Source organism: Eutrigla gurnardus (assembly GCF_963514095.1).
Source record: "Eutrigla gurnardus genome assembly, chromosome: 18".
NCBI lineage: Eukaryota > Metazoa > Chordata > Actinopteri > Perciformes > Triglidae > Eutrigla > Eutrigla gurnardus.
In genome coordinates this window covers 4845679-4860886 of record NC_139929.1, presented here as the reverse complement: position 1 = coordinate 4860886, position 15208 = coordinate 4845679, and the positions used below count along the sequence as shown (strand labels likewise).

At 42.3% G+C, this 15208-nt stretch overlaps 2 protein-coding genes across 2 annotated transcripts; one reads left to right on the top strand and one right to left on the bottom strand.

Annotated features, from left to right (window-relative positions):
* Positions 1–146: 146 nt before the first annotated feature.
* acad11 (acyl-CoA dehydrogenase family, member 11) lies at positions 147–15173 on the top strand. The gene is made up of 20 exons (XM_084033354.1): positions 147–376; positions 495–594; positions 892–1017; positions 1236–1397; positions 1476–1640; positions 1712–1853; positions 1995–2116; positions 2259–2365; positions 2793–2904; positions 3325–3402; positions 3941–4079; positions 4383–4490; positions 5212–5310; positions 12079–12148; positions 12788–12873; positions 12983–13054; positions 13240–13394; positions 13537–13653; positions 14717–14826; positions 14914–15173. The coding sequence occupies exons 1-20, from the start codon at positions 252–254 to the stop codon at positions 15026–15028; spliced, it is 2310 nt and encodes a 769-aa protein (XP_083889480.1). The 5' UTR covers positions 147–251; the 3' UTR covers positions 15029–15173.
* On the bottom strand, positions 7547–8897 carry ackr4b (atypical chemokine receptor 4b). Its single transcript, XM_084033356.1, has one exon. The coding sequence runs from the start codon at positions 8887–8889 to the stop codon at positions 7780–7782; it is 1110 nt and encodes a 369-aa protein (XP_083889482.1). The 5' UTR covers positions 8890–8897; the 3' UTR covers positions 7547–7779.
* Positions 15174–15208: the final 35 nt, after the last annotated feature.

Below are 15208 nucleotides of genomic sequence, written 5' to 3'. Positions count from 1 at the left end.
CACCTCAAAGGTTCCTATGTTAGTAGATATTAAAAAATGTTTTAGAGGATGTGTTGACTGCTGAATTATGTATGTCGTTTAGAGCTTGAAAACTGCATAATTTATGTAAAATATTAGTATAAATAAAGCATAAAGTTTTTTTTGAGGACGTTACGTCGGTGGGTGCGCAGACGTAAACGGTCCCGACCATCGCTGCGAAAGTTAGCTCAACAACACAGCTGGAGATGATTAATCCAGACGTTAACTGAAACATGGAGGAGTTGACAACTCCCGTTCGACAGCAACATGAATTCAGCGTCGGCCGACTTCAACGTTACCTGTCCGTCAAGTCGCGGACCGTGTCAAATGACGACACGCTCACCGTCGGACAGTACAGGTAAGATGGGAACTTTTTCCTCACCGACCGTAAACGACATAATTAAAAAAAAGCTAATGGCGTACAAATCACGTTAAGCTAACTGATAACGCCGATAACGACTTCCTGTTTGTCTCAGCGCCGGTCAATCCAACCCAACGTTCCTGATCCAGACGCCCTCAAACAGCTATGTTCTCAGGAAGAAACCTCCAGGGGGGCTGCTGCCAGGAGCTCACAGGGTAAGGTCGACAACTTAATATTTATCTATTTATTTACCTTTTATTTAACCAGGAAGTCCCATTGAGCCATACAAAATAAACTTTATATACAAAGAAAAACAATGACATTCCTCCCTCACTGCATTTCTTTATATAAGAACTTTTGGAGACGGTATACTTTACAGTTTTAGTCCCAGTGGTGTGATTGTATGTTATATTGTTGACAGGAGTTACCTGCAAAGTGTGTGGAAACTAAAATAAATAAAAATGGGTAATGTTTTGGTATATAATGGTGGACTTTCCTCACTTTATCTATAGGTGGACAGGGAGTATCGGGTGCAGAAGGCCCTGTTCTCTGCTGGCTTCCCTGTACCTGAGCCCGTCTTGCACTGCGCTGATGCTGAAATCATCGGAACAGAGTTCTATTTAATGGAGCACGTGAAGGTAAGTTTGTGCTACCAAGGACAGATTTCACAGTGTTCATGTATCTAATATATTTATTGCTGTTTTGCTTAACCTTTGCTCTTTATTGTAATGATAAAAGATGACCTCACACGCTGACTTGACACGCACAGGCTTCTAAATACATTCTTTACCATCATATAGTAATTACATGTCATAAGATGATAATACACTCTTGCTTATCCATCCCGATTGACCAGGGGCGTATATTCAGGGATCTCCGCCTCCCTGGGGTTCGAGCAGCGGAGAGGACGGCTTTGTATGTCGCTGCAGTGGAAGCGTTGGCAAAGCTACACTCGCTGGACCTGGCTTCCCTGAACCTGGAAGGATATGGAAGAGGATCGGGTTACTGCAAGAGACAGGTGAGCCCGTCGCATTGTGCTCAATAAATCCAAAGAACTTTGGAGTTGTGACACTCCATTGGCCTCCCGTCTCTAAAGGTGTCCACCTGGACGAAGCAGTACACGGCAGCCGCCCACAGAGACATCCCAGCCATGAATGAACTGTCCGATTGGTTGATGAAGAATCTGCCGGCCGCCGACAACGAGGTCACGCTCGTCCACGGAGATTTTCGACTGGACAACTTGATATTCCATCCGAGCGAGGTAAACGAACGGTCACTCCTCCCTGTCTGCTTCGTGCGACTGCAATGCAAAGTGTGTTTGTTTGGCTTTAGGCACGTGTGATAGCGGTGTTGGACTGGGAGCTGTCGACCACTGGGCAGCCTGTGGCCGACCTGGCCTACTTCCTCATGCCTCACCACTGGCCCAGAAGCATTAACATCGTCAGCACAATGGGAAGTTTAAAGGGAATCGAAGGTAACAAACTAATAACAACAGCATAACGAATAAAGAGCATTGCTGAAATAGATGGAAGTACAATAACATCTTTGTGATAACACCTTTTTTTTTGTTGTTGTGCCTTTTTTCTGTCTCTTTGTCACTCCGACCAATGACCAGGTATTCCAACTGTGGGTGACCTGATCTCCATTTACTGCCGATGCCGGGGGATCCCATCTGCTCTACCACAGTTGAATTTTTACCTGGCCTTGTCTGTCTTTAAAATGGCAGGAATTGCACAGGTTTGTACTTATTTGCATTATTTATTTAAGTGAAAATCGAACTGTACCGTTCCACTGTTGGTATACATCTTAAAGGGTTGGTATTGTGGTCTTATCTACAGCGGGACCTACAATATTCATCACTCATATTCTCCATTTTCAGGGCATCTATGCACGCCACCTGCTGGGTAATGCCAGTGCTCCCAACGCGGCTCAGTTCGGCCAGTGTGTGGAGCCCTTGGCTAAGCTTGCTTTGCAGCTTGCTCAGAGGTTGGTTGGCTACTATTACTCAAGAAAATGCTTGTGGGCTCGGGCTGTGTCATTACAGTGACTGAGCAATTCCGTTTAAATGATGCTAGATGTTTGTGTTGGAGCTCTGCAATGAATGACTATTGTTTGCTGGTCTAACTTTTACCGTAAACTGCCGGAGTCAGAAACCCACTGAGGTTGAAATAAGTTGATTACATTCTTAGTGTTCATTCATTTTAGTATAATGTATCAGTGTGCTAATACAAGCAGTGATAGTTTGATATCCACATTAGACAGTCCAAACATTCTGTTATAAATCTAATTAAGTCTAAATTCAGTGTCACTTGCTGACTTGTTTTGAGGCGGCAACAGTTGGAATTTGCCATCCAGCTGTTACTTCCGATATTCCCTGTTGACTTTTTAATGTGCGAGATGTGCGTGTTGCCAGGTCCGACACAGGTCCAACAACGGACGCTCTGTTCCTCCAGACGGCCAAAGGTCAGGCTGTTCTCCAGCAGGTCAAAGACTTCATGAGACAATACGTGCTTCCTGTTCAGGAGGTCAGTGCCAAGAGCTGCCAAGAACAGACGACAGATTTGTTTGGCCAGATGGACATTTAACTTTCATATGAAAGGATGAAGCGGAGCACACCAGTTCACCCAAGTTATCACGATTAATTCAGCCGAGTGCGAGAACAGGGACTCTATTGATTTATAGTTATATTGCATGCAGAATCATCACCATTGGCTGGGTACCATAGCACCCTTCATGAAGAGCAGGAGTCTGACGCTAAGACTAGTGGGCAGATTTTTGTGAAACATGGCCACAGATGTTTTTTTGTAGAAATACCTGCAGAAAAAGAGAAATATTTCACAATTTCTTTCTTGTGGTACAAGTTCTCACTGATGAAGAGAGTGCAGAAGTCAGAGTAGAGTCAAAAGACAATTGATTAATATTGGCAATACTTTTTTTTCTCTTAGGAAGTTGCAGAGTACTACTCCAAACACGCTCAGTCTCCCCAGAGGTGGCACACCCCCAAAATAATCGAGGATCTAAAGGTATGCATGTGTATAATTTGTATTTAATTTGGTGGAAATAGAAACAATGCAATCACACAGCATATAACAACGCAGAAAATCCAAACCCAATTCAACAGCAGGTTCAAAAACTGTTTTTTTGTCACGCTCAACTTCCCTGCTTGTCATTACTAGTGTCAGTTTGCACATGCATAAACATTGTAAGGGAAGAAATTGAGGTTTAACAGCAAAATCTAATCGCTTATTGTTTTAAAGAGCAGAATCTGGCTGAATGACTCTCGGGGGAAATCTGTGCCTTATGTCAATATTGTGCATATCTTGTGAGGAAAAAACTTGCTGAGAAAGAGTCGACACTATGATCTCAACCTTGAACTTGTGTGTGCAGTTACCACAGTAAAATCCTCAACAACAAAAAGTAGCGACGAGAAAAGCCTTCGGTATGAGACCGTTTGTTACTTAGTAGATTGAGATTGTTATGAGACAGAGATATGATGTAGACAAAACATTTGAACCACAACACACACGCGTACTGTATTATATAACACGTGTCTGTTTCCAGGTGAAAGCCAGGGAGGCGGAGCTGTGGAACCTCTTCATGCCTGCGGTCAGCGGCCTCAGCCAGCTGGACTATGCCTACATTGCGGAGGAGACTGGACGCTGCCTCTTTGCTCCTGAAGTCTTCAACTGCCAGGCTCCTGGTAACGCATCCATCCAAATGTTGAGATCATTTCGAGGTCATAGACTATAATTACAACATGACTTTGCCCTGTGTTTATACAATAAAGAGTATATTTCTTCGAGAATCTCATTTCCTAAATGACATCCTCTGTAGTTAAGTAAGTTCTTCTCCAAATGTCATTTAAAACCTAAAACAGTCCCTCAAATGAGACCTTAAAAGGTATTTAATTGTCAGATAAGGTCAAACGGTATGATTTCAACTCCCGAAGAGCACATTATTTCCCAAATTTAGCTCATATTTCCCTGGTATGCTGTTTCTCCAGACACAGGAAACATGGAGGTGCTCCACATGTTTGGAAGTGAGGAGCAGAAGACTAAATGGCTGGAGCCTCTGCTCAGAGGAGAGATGCGATCCTGCTTCTGCATGACAGGTATTTCCATCACCATGTCCTCCTGCGTCACTTAAAGTGGTTCAAATATATACTTCATGTCACTGTGGCTTACAGGCGGAACAAGGAAAACATACCTCTGTCCTCTAGAGTCAGAGGATATATGAGTGGTGAAATGTCAGGAATGTAATATTTAAAAGGAGGAACATTTTAACTCTGTGTAGACTTATGGTAGCATCTTGAAACAATCTATTTAAGGACCTTTCCGGACCAATATTCTGCCCTGTTACAAGGCAGAGTTCAATGTTTTGTTTTTAAATTCGACATACTAAAAGCAAATACAGGCTCACTCATGAGTAATTTGTCCCTTTTGCTTTCCACACTCCCTGGAAACCACGGCATGCTGTTGCCAGAGGTGATTGCAGTGGGTGTGAACCTCTCCATGGGTTTCCATAAACACAGATGGTGATCAGCAGCGTTTTTGGGAAAATGTGTCACCATTTTGTTCAATTTATTACACTGGATGAGGACAAAGAGGAACCTCCATCTTCTGCCTTCTGACTTTGTTAGGAGTCGTCTACTACAGTGTTTATGTACTTATTTTAACCACTGTGTTTGTGGTTTGAGCCGGAATTCTGACCTTTGGAAAAGATGGAGCAAAGAGCAAAACGCCGTGGTTTGGAGATGTCAAACTCGTTATTTAAAGTCTTATACACATTTTAAACCAAATAAAAGATAATAAAACCTATGTTCCCTTCCCCAGAGCCTGATGTGGCCTCCAGTGATGCAACCAACATGAAGTGCACACTTCGCAGGGATGGAGACAACTACATCATAAATGGCAAGAAATGGTGGAGCAGTGGTATGTACATTTTTATTTCCTTGGTTATATAAAAAAAATATTATCCCACCAGGAAGATTCCATTAGAAAGTTTAAGACTCAATAAACAAGTGATTTTATGTCTGCCTAGTTGGACTTGCTTTAAATCAGGCAAGACCCCTTTATAACCAGTGTTTTCAAAGAGTAAATCTCATACGCAGCTTCCATGTTGTAACAAAGCACTGAAGAGATGCTTATATAACATGATCCACTTTTTAAGAGTTGAAAAATCTCGGCTCCATTTCATTCTGGTAAATATGTGTCAGAGCAGCTTTGGTTCGCCAGCCAGTTTGGACCAATAAAAGGTCACAGAATTCAGTTTGATATCTGCGCTCTGATTGGTCAGTCGTTCAGTGAACGATTCAAGGTGAACAAGAGTGCTAGAAGCTCTTGAAGTAAGTGTAACCATATGCACACCTTGTATGTGTTGACTGTGATTCAGACTAATCAGTGACTCATGTCGGTATTCCTCTGGTTTATAGCAAAGACTCTTTGGCTTCTGATTGACTGTAAATTATTTTGGCTCATATTATCCTCTTTATATTCCTAAACAACACATTGACATAGAGAAGTACTCAAATTAAGTTACCAGTAAAATTAAGCTTCCTTGGAAGTTGAAAATTTCTCTCCTGTAAGAAAAACATCTTCTCTGGTTGTGAGATTGCAGATGTTGGCATGAATGCATCTTTCTGTTAGGAAAGTAAGCTGGCAGTCAGTACTAACTGTGACCCGTGGCTGCTTTTATTATTATTCAAGAGTGGAAACTGGAAGCTTTTCTGCCTCTGCAGCGTCCACACACTCAATCTGACTTTAATTTACAACAAAAGTGTTATTTGAGATTACTCTGAAGGGGAATGTTTTGTTATAGTCTAATTTTTGTAAATGTAGACTTCACTGTCGGCTCCTCACTGACATTAAGGGTGTTTCCCGTTATCTGTGGTCCTTGTGAGTATTTGTGCATTTCTATTTGTACTGTATTTTCCCCATGGAGAACAGAAAGTAAAGGATTTCACTGTTATCATAATCACACATTAGGTTGCAGTAGGGTGTTTTTTTGTTGTTGTTGTTGGATTTACTGGAATAAGGGCCTATCCACCTATATGAAGAAGGTTGTGTGTAATCCAAATACCCCACAGGCAGTTTTTTATTGCCTTTTTTCTCTAACATCGGCAATCTCAGAGTAGCTAGGAGGATCTATCCTGTGCTGTGGAAGCTACACTATATTAGACAGTCTCATTGCCATGGTAATGAACTGCAATTATTCCCGGATTTGCATGATTTTTATCTTGAAGCCATAGGCGTTTGTATTTGCATACATCCTCACACAAGTGCAGATGATGTACACATGTTTAACATTATTAGTACCCGCTAGAGGAAGGCAAGTTAAGATTGTTAAATCAAACAATTCTGTTGTAGTTAATAATGTTGAGACTTGATCATTTGGCCTTTAAGAAAAGCCTGATGTAATTCAGGGTAAGACCATAATAAATTTAAAGGAAATTCAGATCCAACGATGGATTTCCTTGTTCCTTGTTTACCTATTTAGCCTTGAGATCTACAACTTGATACTTGCGTGGGGACCGAGTCATTCCTCTGACTAGAGAGACAAACGTTTTGGCTCCAGTTTCAACAGTCTCCACCTAGCTTTTTTTTTTTTTTGAAGAGTTCCACGTATCCAAGCTGTATGCCATTACAGTGGAAGGAGGATGACTAACAGTTTCTGTTGATGGAGATGGTAAACAACGAAGGCCATTTTAACTCTAAAGAACTTAATGAGTGGTCTGTTGACGGTCTGGTCGGGAAGTTTTTCCAAATGAAGCTGTCCCATCTCTGTCTTAACTGCAATAAACGGGCTTTAGTAAATAATGTTATATGTAGGAGTAATTTCAGAGGAGAAAAGCCACCATTGTTGAGCAGTGTAGACGGAGCACTTAAATACCACCACAAATGTAACATTACAGCTCTTTTTTCTCCCCGAGCTCATATTATTAAAATGCAATCAAAATAAATTGTGGATAAAAAAGCTAGTCGGGTTTAATGACATGGTGGGGTCCCGCTGTTTGGTTGTTTTTTACACACCCACCATGCAATCATGGCTTCCCTCATCCCCATCAACAGCCACAGGATGTAAGAAAATAAGATGCAGATGATCTCCTGTTAGGTAGTGCAGACTGTAAGGTTGAATGGGATTTATCGTGAGGAACCGGAGACGAACTCGTCATCTTGAGTTTCAGCTGCATTTAATTGCAACACATTTTCACTGAAATTCTTTCATTAACAAAATACATCCTTTTTTAGTGCTTATAAACTGACTGGATATTTATCACAATAAGAATTAAAATATAGGATTATTGATGTCCTATGATGGTAAAGATGTGTAAATATATATACATAGATATATACAGTTTTTGTATAGGTGCTTAGAGGGAACGTTGGTACATTATTCCATGCTTAGATAGTAAAGGTGCTGGTGTCTTGGTCTTCTGAACCAGACTGGGATTGCGTTTGATTACGGTCGTTGAGGGCCATCTCCACCGCCGGCTCCTCGTTGACCGGCCTCGGGTGTCTCCCGAGACGCTGTCCGAGGTGCTTGGCGGTCTTGAGGACGTGTCCCCTGAAGGACGATCCGATGAAGGCGTAGAGGAGGGGATTAATGCAGGCGTGGGCCAGCGCCAGGCTCTCCGTCACTTGGATGGCTCGATCCAGGCTCTTGCTGAAGTCGCAGTCGGTCACGAGCATGTAGATGATGTCCATGGCTCGGTACAGCTTCACCACGTTGTAGGGCAGCTGGGTGAGCAGGAACACGGCCACCACGGCCAGCAGGACACGCAGGGCGCGCCACTTCCTGTCTCTCCGCACCCCGGCTGCCCGGCTCAGTGCTCGCCCGACGCAGCAGTAGCACACCACCATGACCAAGAACGGCAGCACGAACCTCAGGGTCACCTCCAGCAGCTCCAGGGCAGCCTTCGCAGGTTGGGCCATGCTGGGTGGGTAGATGGCTGTACAGGCCATCCTGTGATGGGAGTGCTTCACCGTGGAGAAGATAAGTTCAGGTAGGCCCAGAAAGCCGGCTACAGCCCACAACACCAGGCACACCAGGAGCCACTGTCTCCTCACCCGGGCTCCTGTCCCGGTCCTGGTAGGATTGTGGGTGACAGCGCGGTAGCGATCCACGCTGATGCACGCCAGCAGCAGCATGCCACAGCTGAAGTTGGTGCTGTAGAGGAAGGAGGTGAGCTTACAGGCCGCCAAACCCAACCTCCAGCCGTGGACGGCGTCCGCCGCCCAGAAGGGCAGGGTGAAGAGAAGCAGCAGGTCCGAAATGGCGAGGTTGAGGATGCACACGTCCGTCAGGGTTCGTAGTCGCAGCCTGGACGCGTAGACCGCCACTACCAGGGCGTTCCCGGCCAGGCCCACCACCAGAACCAGGGCGTAGATGATCGGCAGGAAGATGCTGCCAAAAAAGCGCACTGCCTCCTTGTCACACACGCTGTGTTCATAATTGTACTCGTAACTGTCATTTAAGTTGGAGTCCTCATCGTCGTAGTAGAAATCTTCCATTTTTTTTGCTGTACAGAAAAAACAAAAGTACAATTTAGAATGGGGATTTCACTTTATCCTTTTTTAAATCGCACATATTATTGGCTTTATATCAATCCGTTGCTTAAAAGTGTTGTTTAAGACTACGAGAGCAGAGTACATTTGCCAACCATGAAGTGTTTTCCACCAGCGACGGGACAAGAGTGCTCTTTGTGGAGTCTCTCCTGCATGGTTTCCCTAATGGCTTAAGCTGTGTCCGAACTGTGCGTGAGCTTCCATAATCACAGGGAACGCAGAGAGGGCATTAGCAAAGCAACTATTTACTTTTTGAATTTTGTATGCATTCTGTTGGATTCTAGGTGATCCACAAACGAGGAAAATGAAGCATTCGGTTTACTCCTCCTTTATTCACAACCTCACAACATTCATCTTTAATCTCATCCCGAATGCATACCAGTGCATTGATTAGATCTTCTAAGGATTATGCATGCATTCTGTTCACAGCTTTCCTTTTTATTTAAATGATGTGGGAGAAGAAGAACAGGAAATGTGTGGAGTGAGGGGTGAGGAGGACGTACAGGTGCAACGAAGGTCTCGTGCCAGATTCCCGGATGTTGCTTTTACTGTAAATGATAATTATGTGCTGGTTGAGCAGGACGTCCTTTTGAAGTGGGGCTTTCCTCCAGAAACACTGTGATCTTAACATCTCTCAGTTCACACAGTAAATAGAGTTCTGCCTTTATGTTGGTGACTTTAATGCACTCAACATAGATCATTTTTGTTGCTCGGAAAGATATCAAACAATCTTCTGAGGAACGTCATGATTAAACTGAGATGGAGGGAGACATTCTCAAAGTGTTCACATAAATATTCATATTTTATTAGTTTTGGAATCAAATCACACTTTGTTACATATTATATAATTCCTGTCTGAGGACCAGTATATTTTGCATGTTTTGCATTAATTTTACTGCTAAGATGAGTGTCCAGGTTGTTATATAATCAGTCATTATCTCCCGTGTGGGAGGAGGAGGATTCACGGAAACAGATGTTCATTGGAAATATGTAAAGTATTCCAGTTCCGTCAACAGCTGTTCTTTTTATGTCGGAGGGTTTTACAAGTTTTTTTCATTTTTTTAACATAGTTGTTTGGGTTATTTGTCTCACCAAGCTAAATGGAGACAAAGCATCTAATTAAAAGGCCAGATCATTTGTAACTGATTCTAATTAGAAATATTGGTTTGTTGTTTTACTGGTGTTTGTAAAGACATCATGTATGCAAACTAACTTTTAACAAGATCAGAAAACTTTAAATGTAACAAAAATGACTAATAAACTTAAAGCGTGTGACCCCTGTGAGAAAACAAAGTGTTTTTACGACGAGCAAAAAGCAACACTGAGGTGATAAAAAAACCAAACGGGGAAATGGAACAGAAACAACTATGTGTTCTCATTACCTGACTCTGGTTTATAATAACCATAAAAATATCCTGAGCAGGACTTTGGACAAAGTGAACCTTTGACTATCGGGAAAACAAGGCACAATATTCTATGTATATCCTGGTGGGTAAAACAATGTCTTCAAATACGTATCTTCAAGTCTCTGTGAACACATAATATGGTTAAAAAAAAATACATTCCAAGATGTTTTTTACGCTCTTGTGATTTTGTTTTTTAGTTGATAGAAAAAAGACAGAAATGTTGAAAGTGGTGGTTAAAGTTGATGTTCTTACCTTGTGAATTTGGTGAAATCCTTTTGCAATCAAACACACAAACGGTTAAGTATCCTGAGGAGAGAGAAGTTGTATGCACCACCAGGCTGAAGCGACGGATCTCTTTGCCTCGGCCCGCCCCGTCCCTTCCCTGCCGACACTCCGGGGGCACCGCTCCTCACCACGTGTCTTTTCACTCGGTGTTTTGATGCAAGATAAACCAGCAGCTCAGAAATTCCTCGCGTCCCTGCTCTCCGTTTGCTGCTCTGTGTGAATAGTGTTGAAAGGAGACTAGCTGTTTTGTAGTCCTGATGTCATGCGGGGAGTGCCCTGGTGGTTTCCCTTTAGTTTGTGACGGCAAGAAAAGCAATAAATAAAAGGAGGATATAAAGTAGCATCTGATAGGCATTTACAATGTTTTGTTTTGTTATGGTGTGTGATGTTTATTGTTTACCAACGTCACTCTTATTGGCAAAAGTTCCACTGGACTAAACCATTCTGTTTAAATGCTTTTAACTTGAGTATTTTTGTTCTCTTTTTTATTTTTGTTCTCTTTTTGTTCTTTTTTTCATCATTAAATACATTCTAAAAAAAGACATTTTTAACGTGAAGGTTTAATCATGAGGAAATAAAAAGACTGGGTAGGTTTATTTTCATTCCAGCGGGGAAAGGACACGTTTGGACATGACAGCAGGGTTCACAGGAAAACCCGACCTGCCCCTGAGCCAAACGTGCTTTCCTGGATGTGATTTTCAGGGTGGAGTGCGTTGTCGTAAATTGCGTGGGCTTTGATACATCGCAAACGTAATTATTTAATGTCTGTTAACATTTCTGCAATCAGAGACTTGAGTTTAAAGACTCTTTGTTTGTTTTCCTTGAAGCAGTCGTGCTGCGGTGCACGTAACGTGAATATTTATGTAGCCTCGATGTCTCGTCTGGTGCCCATATGTCCTGTCCTTAGGGGACACTTTTGCCACTTGGACAGACATATAAACAGGAAGGCAGACCATTGGTCACCCTTGCTGCGCCTTAGGGACCCGCGGCCACATCGGTGAATGTTTGTCTGAAAGTGGACTCAAAGCCAGGGAAATTCCAAAAGCATTCTGCCTGTGGTCATCATCACTTTGTGCACCTCAGCGATCTGCTTTTCAGAATAAATGTCACAGCCGTAAATAAAAGCATTTTATCCTGAAAATGAAGTGTTTCTCCCCAACTAACTAAATCTTCTTCATGTCAAACTCAATGTGAAAGAACTCAGGAAATGTAAATCTGAGGCTTTCCCAGCTGGCCGTTCTGTGACATCAATCTGTCACGAGCGCCATCGACTCACTTCCCAGCCAGTAAAACGCACATTTGTTTCCAGACCCCGTCAATGGAATGGTTCCGAACTGAGTCAGACTGTGCTGGTCCCATTGTTTTTGTTATACAACCAGACGGCAACAAAACACGAATACAAATTAAACCCCAGTGTTTCTAACGCGTTCCCTCCCCCCTGCAGGTGCTGGCAACCCCCGATGTAAGGTGGCCATTGTGATGTGCAGGAGCGGTGCTGAACATGTTGGCAGCAGGTCAGTATAACAGTTATCTGATGACGAGTATGTGTTTACTCTTTGGGTGAGGGGGACTACGAAGTATAAAGAAAATACTTTGTCCTCATTTGCGCAAGCATTTTGGCTTCTTATGTCATCGGTTTAACCACAAGTTTTATTATGTCAAGATTTTTGTGAGCAATATTCCCCTTTTCCTAATGAACTCTGGTTTTATACACAATATATTGTTGCGTATTCACGTGATTCTGTGCTTGTCAGTGTGTTGTGTCACCGTTATAGTGGAAATGGGCAGGTTGCATTTCCCAGAATTCTTCTTTCTGCCCAGACGTTTAAATCACATGACAAAACGTGCATCAATTTAATCTCGTTGATTGACGTGTAATTAAGTCTAATCTTTAACACTCATTGTTTACAAGCATTTTAAGGTGTACATGGAGAAGAAATACTTGAGAAACAACCACACCCAGAATATATTACACATTATTCTTGTTTGTTACTAGTGTTACTAGGCGCACACGCCCAACCTGCTTTGCCAAGAGAATAAATCAGGATGGCACTTTGAAATGTATCACATTGAAAGCCCTTGTCCAAATGTTTATTGTAGATTTAAACAAACATGAAACATTCCTTTTTAAAGCTTCTAAACGTGTTCCCTAGGCACGGCCAACACAGCATGATCCTCGTCCCTCTGGATACGCCTGGTGTAAAGCTCATCAGACCGCTCACCGTGTTCGGACAGGATGGTGAGATGATGTCTGTCATCTTCATGATGTTTTCCCGCTAAACTAATTTCCTTTTTGCACACAAACGTGACAAATGAACCTGTTATTTCCCCCTCGTTTCTGTGCTCAGACGCCATCCACGGTGGCCACTTTGAAGTGCACTTTGAAAATGTGTGCGTCCCCGCCTCCAACATGATTCTGGGTGAGAGACCGTAGCGCTGTGTATTCCTTATTCGGTTCTCAGATTCCTTTATTTTGTTTGGACAATAAAGTGAGTGTGGTTTGACAATATTTGGCCAGAGATCTAATTTCCCTCCTGAGGTGATTCGTGGCATCTCTTCCTGTTATGCCTCTGGTGTTTCTGTACCACTGTGTGTTTATTTCCAGGTGAAGGCAGGGGATTTGAGATTGCCCAGGGTCGCCTGGGGCCGGGCCGGCTGCACCACTGCATGAGGGCTATCGGTGCGGCCGAGTCGGCGCTGGAGCTGCTCTGCCAGCGGGCTGCAACCAGGCACACATTTGGAAAGAAGCTGTACCAACATGTAAGTGAACATTGACCTCCAGAGATTTCTCCTACTTGGTACTGCAGCATGGATTGAGCTCTTTTCTGCTGGTGACCCCTGGTGGACAAATGTTTGAGTGAATATACTCTCTCTCCTCATGTTTTCCATGTTGTGTGTGTAGGAAGTTGTCGCTCACTGGATAGCAGAGTGCCGTCTAATGATAGAACAGACGCGCTTGCTGACTCTACATGCTGCTCATGCCCTGGATACACTGGGCAGCCGGGCGGCTCGCAAACAGGTACACAGGTCCATGTTCTACTTTGGACTAAGTACTGGGCTGTGTCCAAATTCCATACTTTTTCCACATACTACTTTGACTTTTTTCAGGACTTTTTTTTTCAACATACTCTACTGACTTTTTTTTTCGACATGCTATACTGACTTTTCAGGACTTTTTTTTTTTCCAACATGCTATACTGACTTTTTTCTGGACTTTTTTTTTCGACATGCTATACTGACTTTTTTCTGGACTTTTTTTTTCGACATGCTATACTGACTTTTTTTCTGGACTTTTTTTTTTCGACATGCTATACTGACTTTTCAGGACTTTTTTTTTTCAACATGCTATACTGACTTTTCTGGACTTTTTTTCAACATACTGACTTTTTTTCTCGACATGCTATACTGACTTTTTTCTGGATTTTTTTTTCGACATGCTATACTGACTTTTTTCTGGATTTTTTTTCCGACATGCTATACTGACTTTTTTTCTTGACTTTTTTTTCAACATGCTATACTGACTTTTCAGGACTTTTTTCTGGACATGCTAAACTGACTTTTTTCCTGGACTTTTTTTTTTCGACATGCTATACTGACTTTTTTCGACATGCTATACTGACTTTTTTTCTGGACTTTTTTTTTTCGACATGCTATACTGACTTTTCAGGACTTTTTTTTTTCAACATGCTATACTGACTTTTCTGGACTTTTTTTCAACATACTGACTTTTTTTCTCGACATGCTATACTGACTTTTTTCTGGATTTTTTTTTCGACATGCTATACTGACTTTTTTCTGGATTTTTTTTTTCGACATGCTATACTGACTTTTTTTCTTGACTTTTTTTTCAACATGCTATACTGACTTTTCAGGACTTTTTTCTGGACATGCTAAACTGACTTTTTTCCTGGACTTTTTTTTTTCGACATGCTATACTGACTTTTTTCGACATGCTATACTGACTTTTTTTTTAGGACTTTTTTTTCCCCGACATGCTATACTTTGACTTGTTTCATTACTTTTTCAACATATGACTCCCCCCCACCCCTTATTTCTTTTTTTTTTACTGGTCCTCTATCTAGATCGCTATGATCAAGGTGGCAGCAGCGAGGATGGCGTGTAAGGTGGTGGACTGTGCTATACAGGTATATGGAGGTGCAGGTGTCTCTGGAGACTTCCCACTAGCACAGATGTAAGTTTACCCCCCCACACACACACACGACAATAAGCATTAAGCACATTTTCTTGCTGATGCCTGTATTATCACATTCTTCCTCAGGTATTCATATGTGCGGACTCTACGGATCGCTGATGGGCCAGATGAGGTGCACCTCTCCTCCATTGCTCACCTGGAACTGAGGGAGCAACTAAAGAAGGCACAGGCCAAGCTGTAAATCATGTTGCCACAACAGATTTACTTAACTGCAATTTGCCTTAACAAAAATACTTTTTATAAAAGTTTGGGAATGAAGCAGATTTTGAATATCTTCTGTTGTCTGTAATTTTGCTACCAAAATACAATAAATAAATGACTTTAATAAAAATAATTCCATTAAAAAAGTTTCTGAATGTTC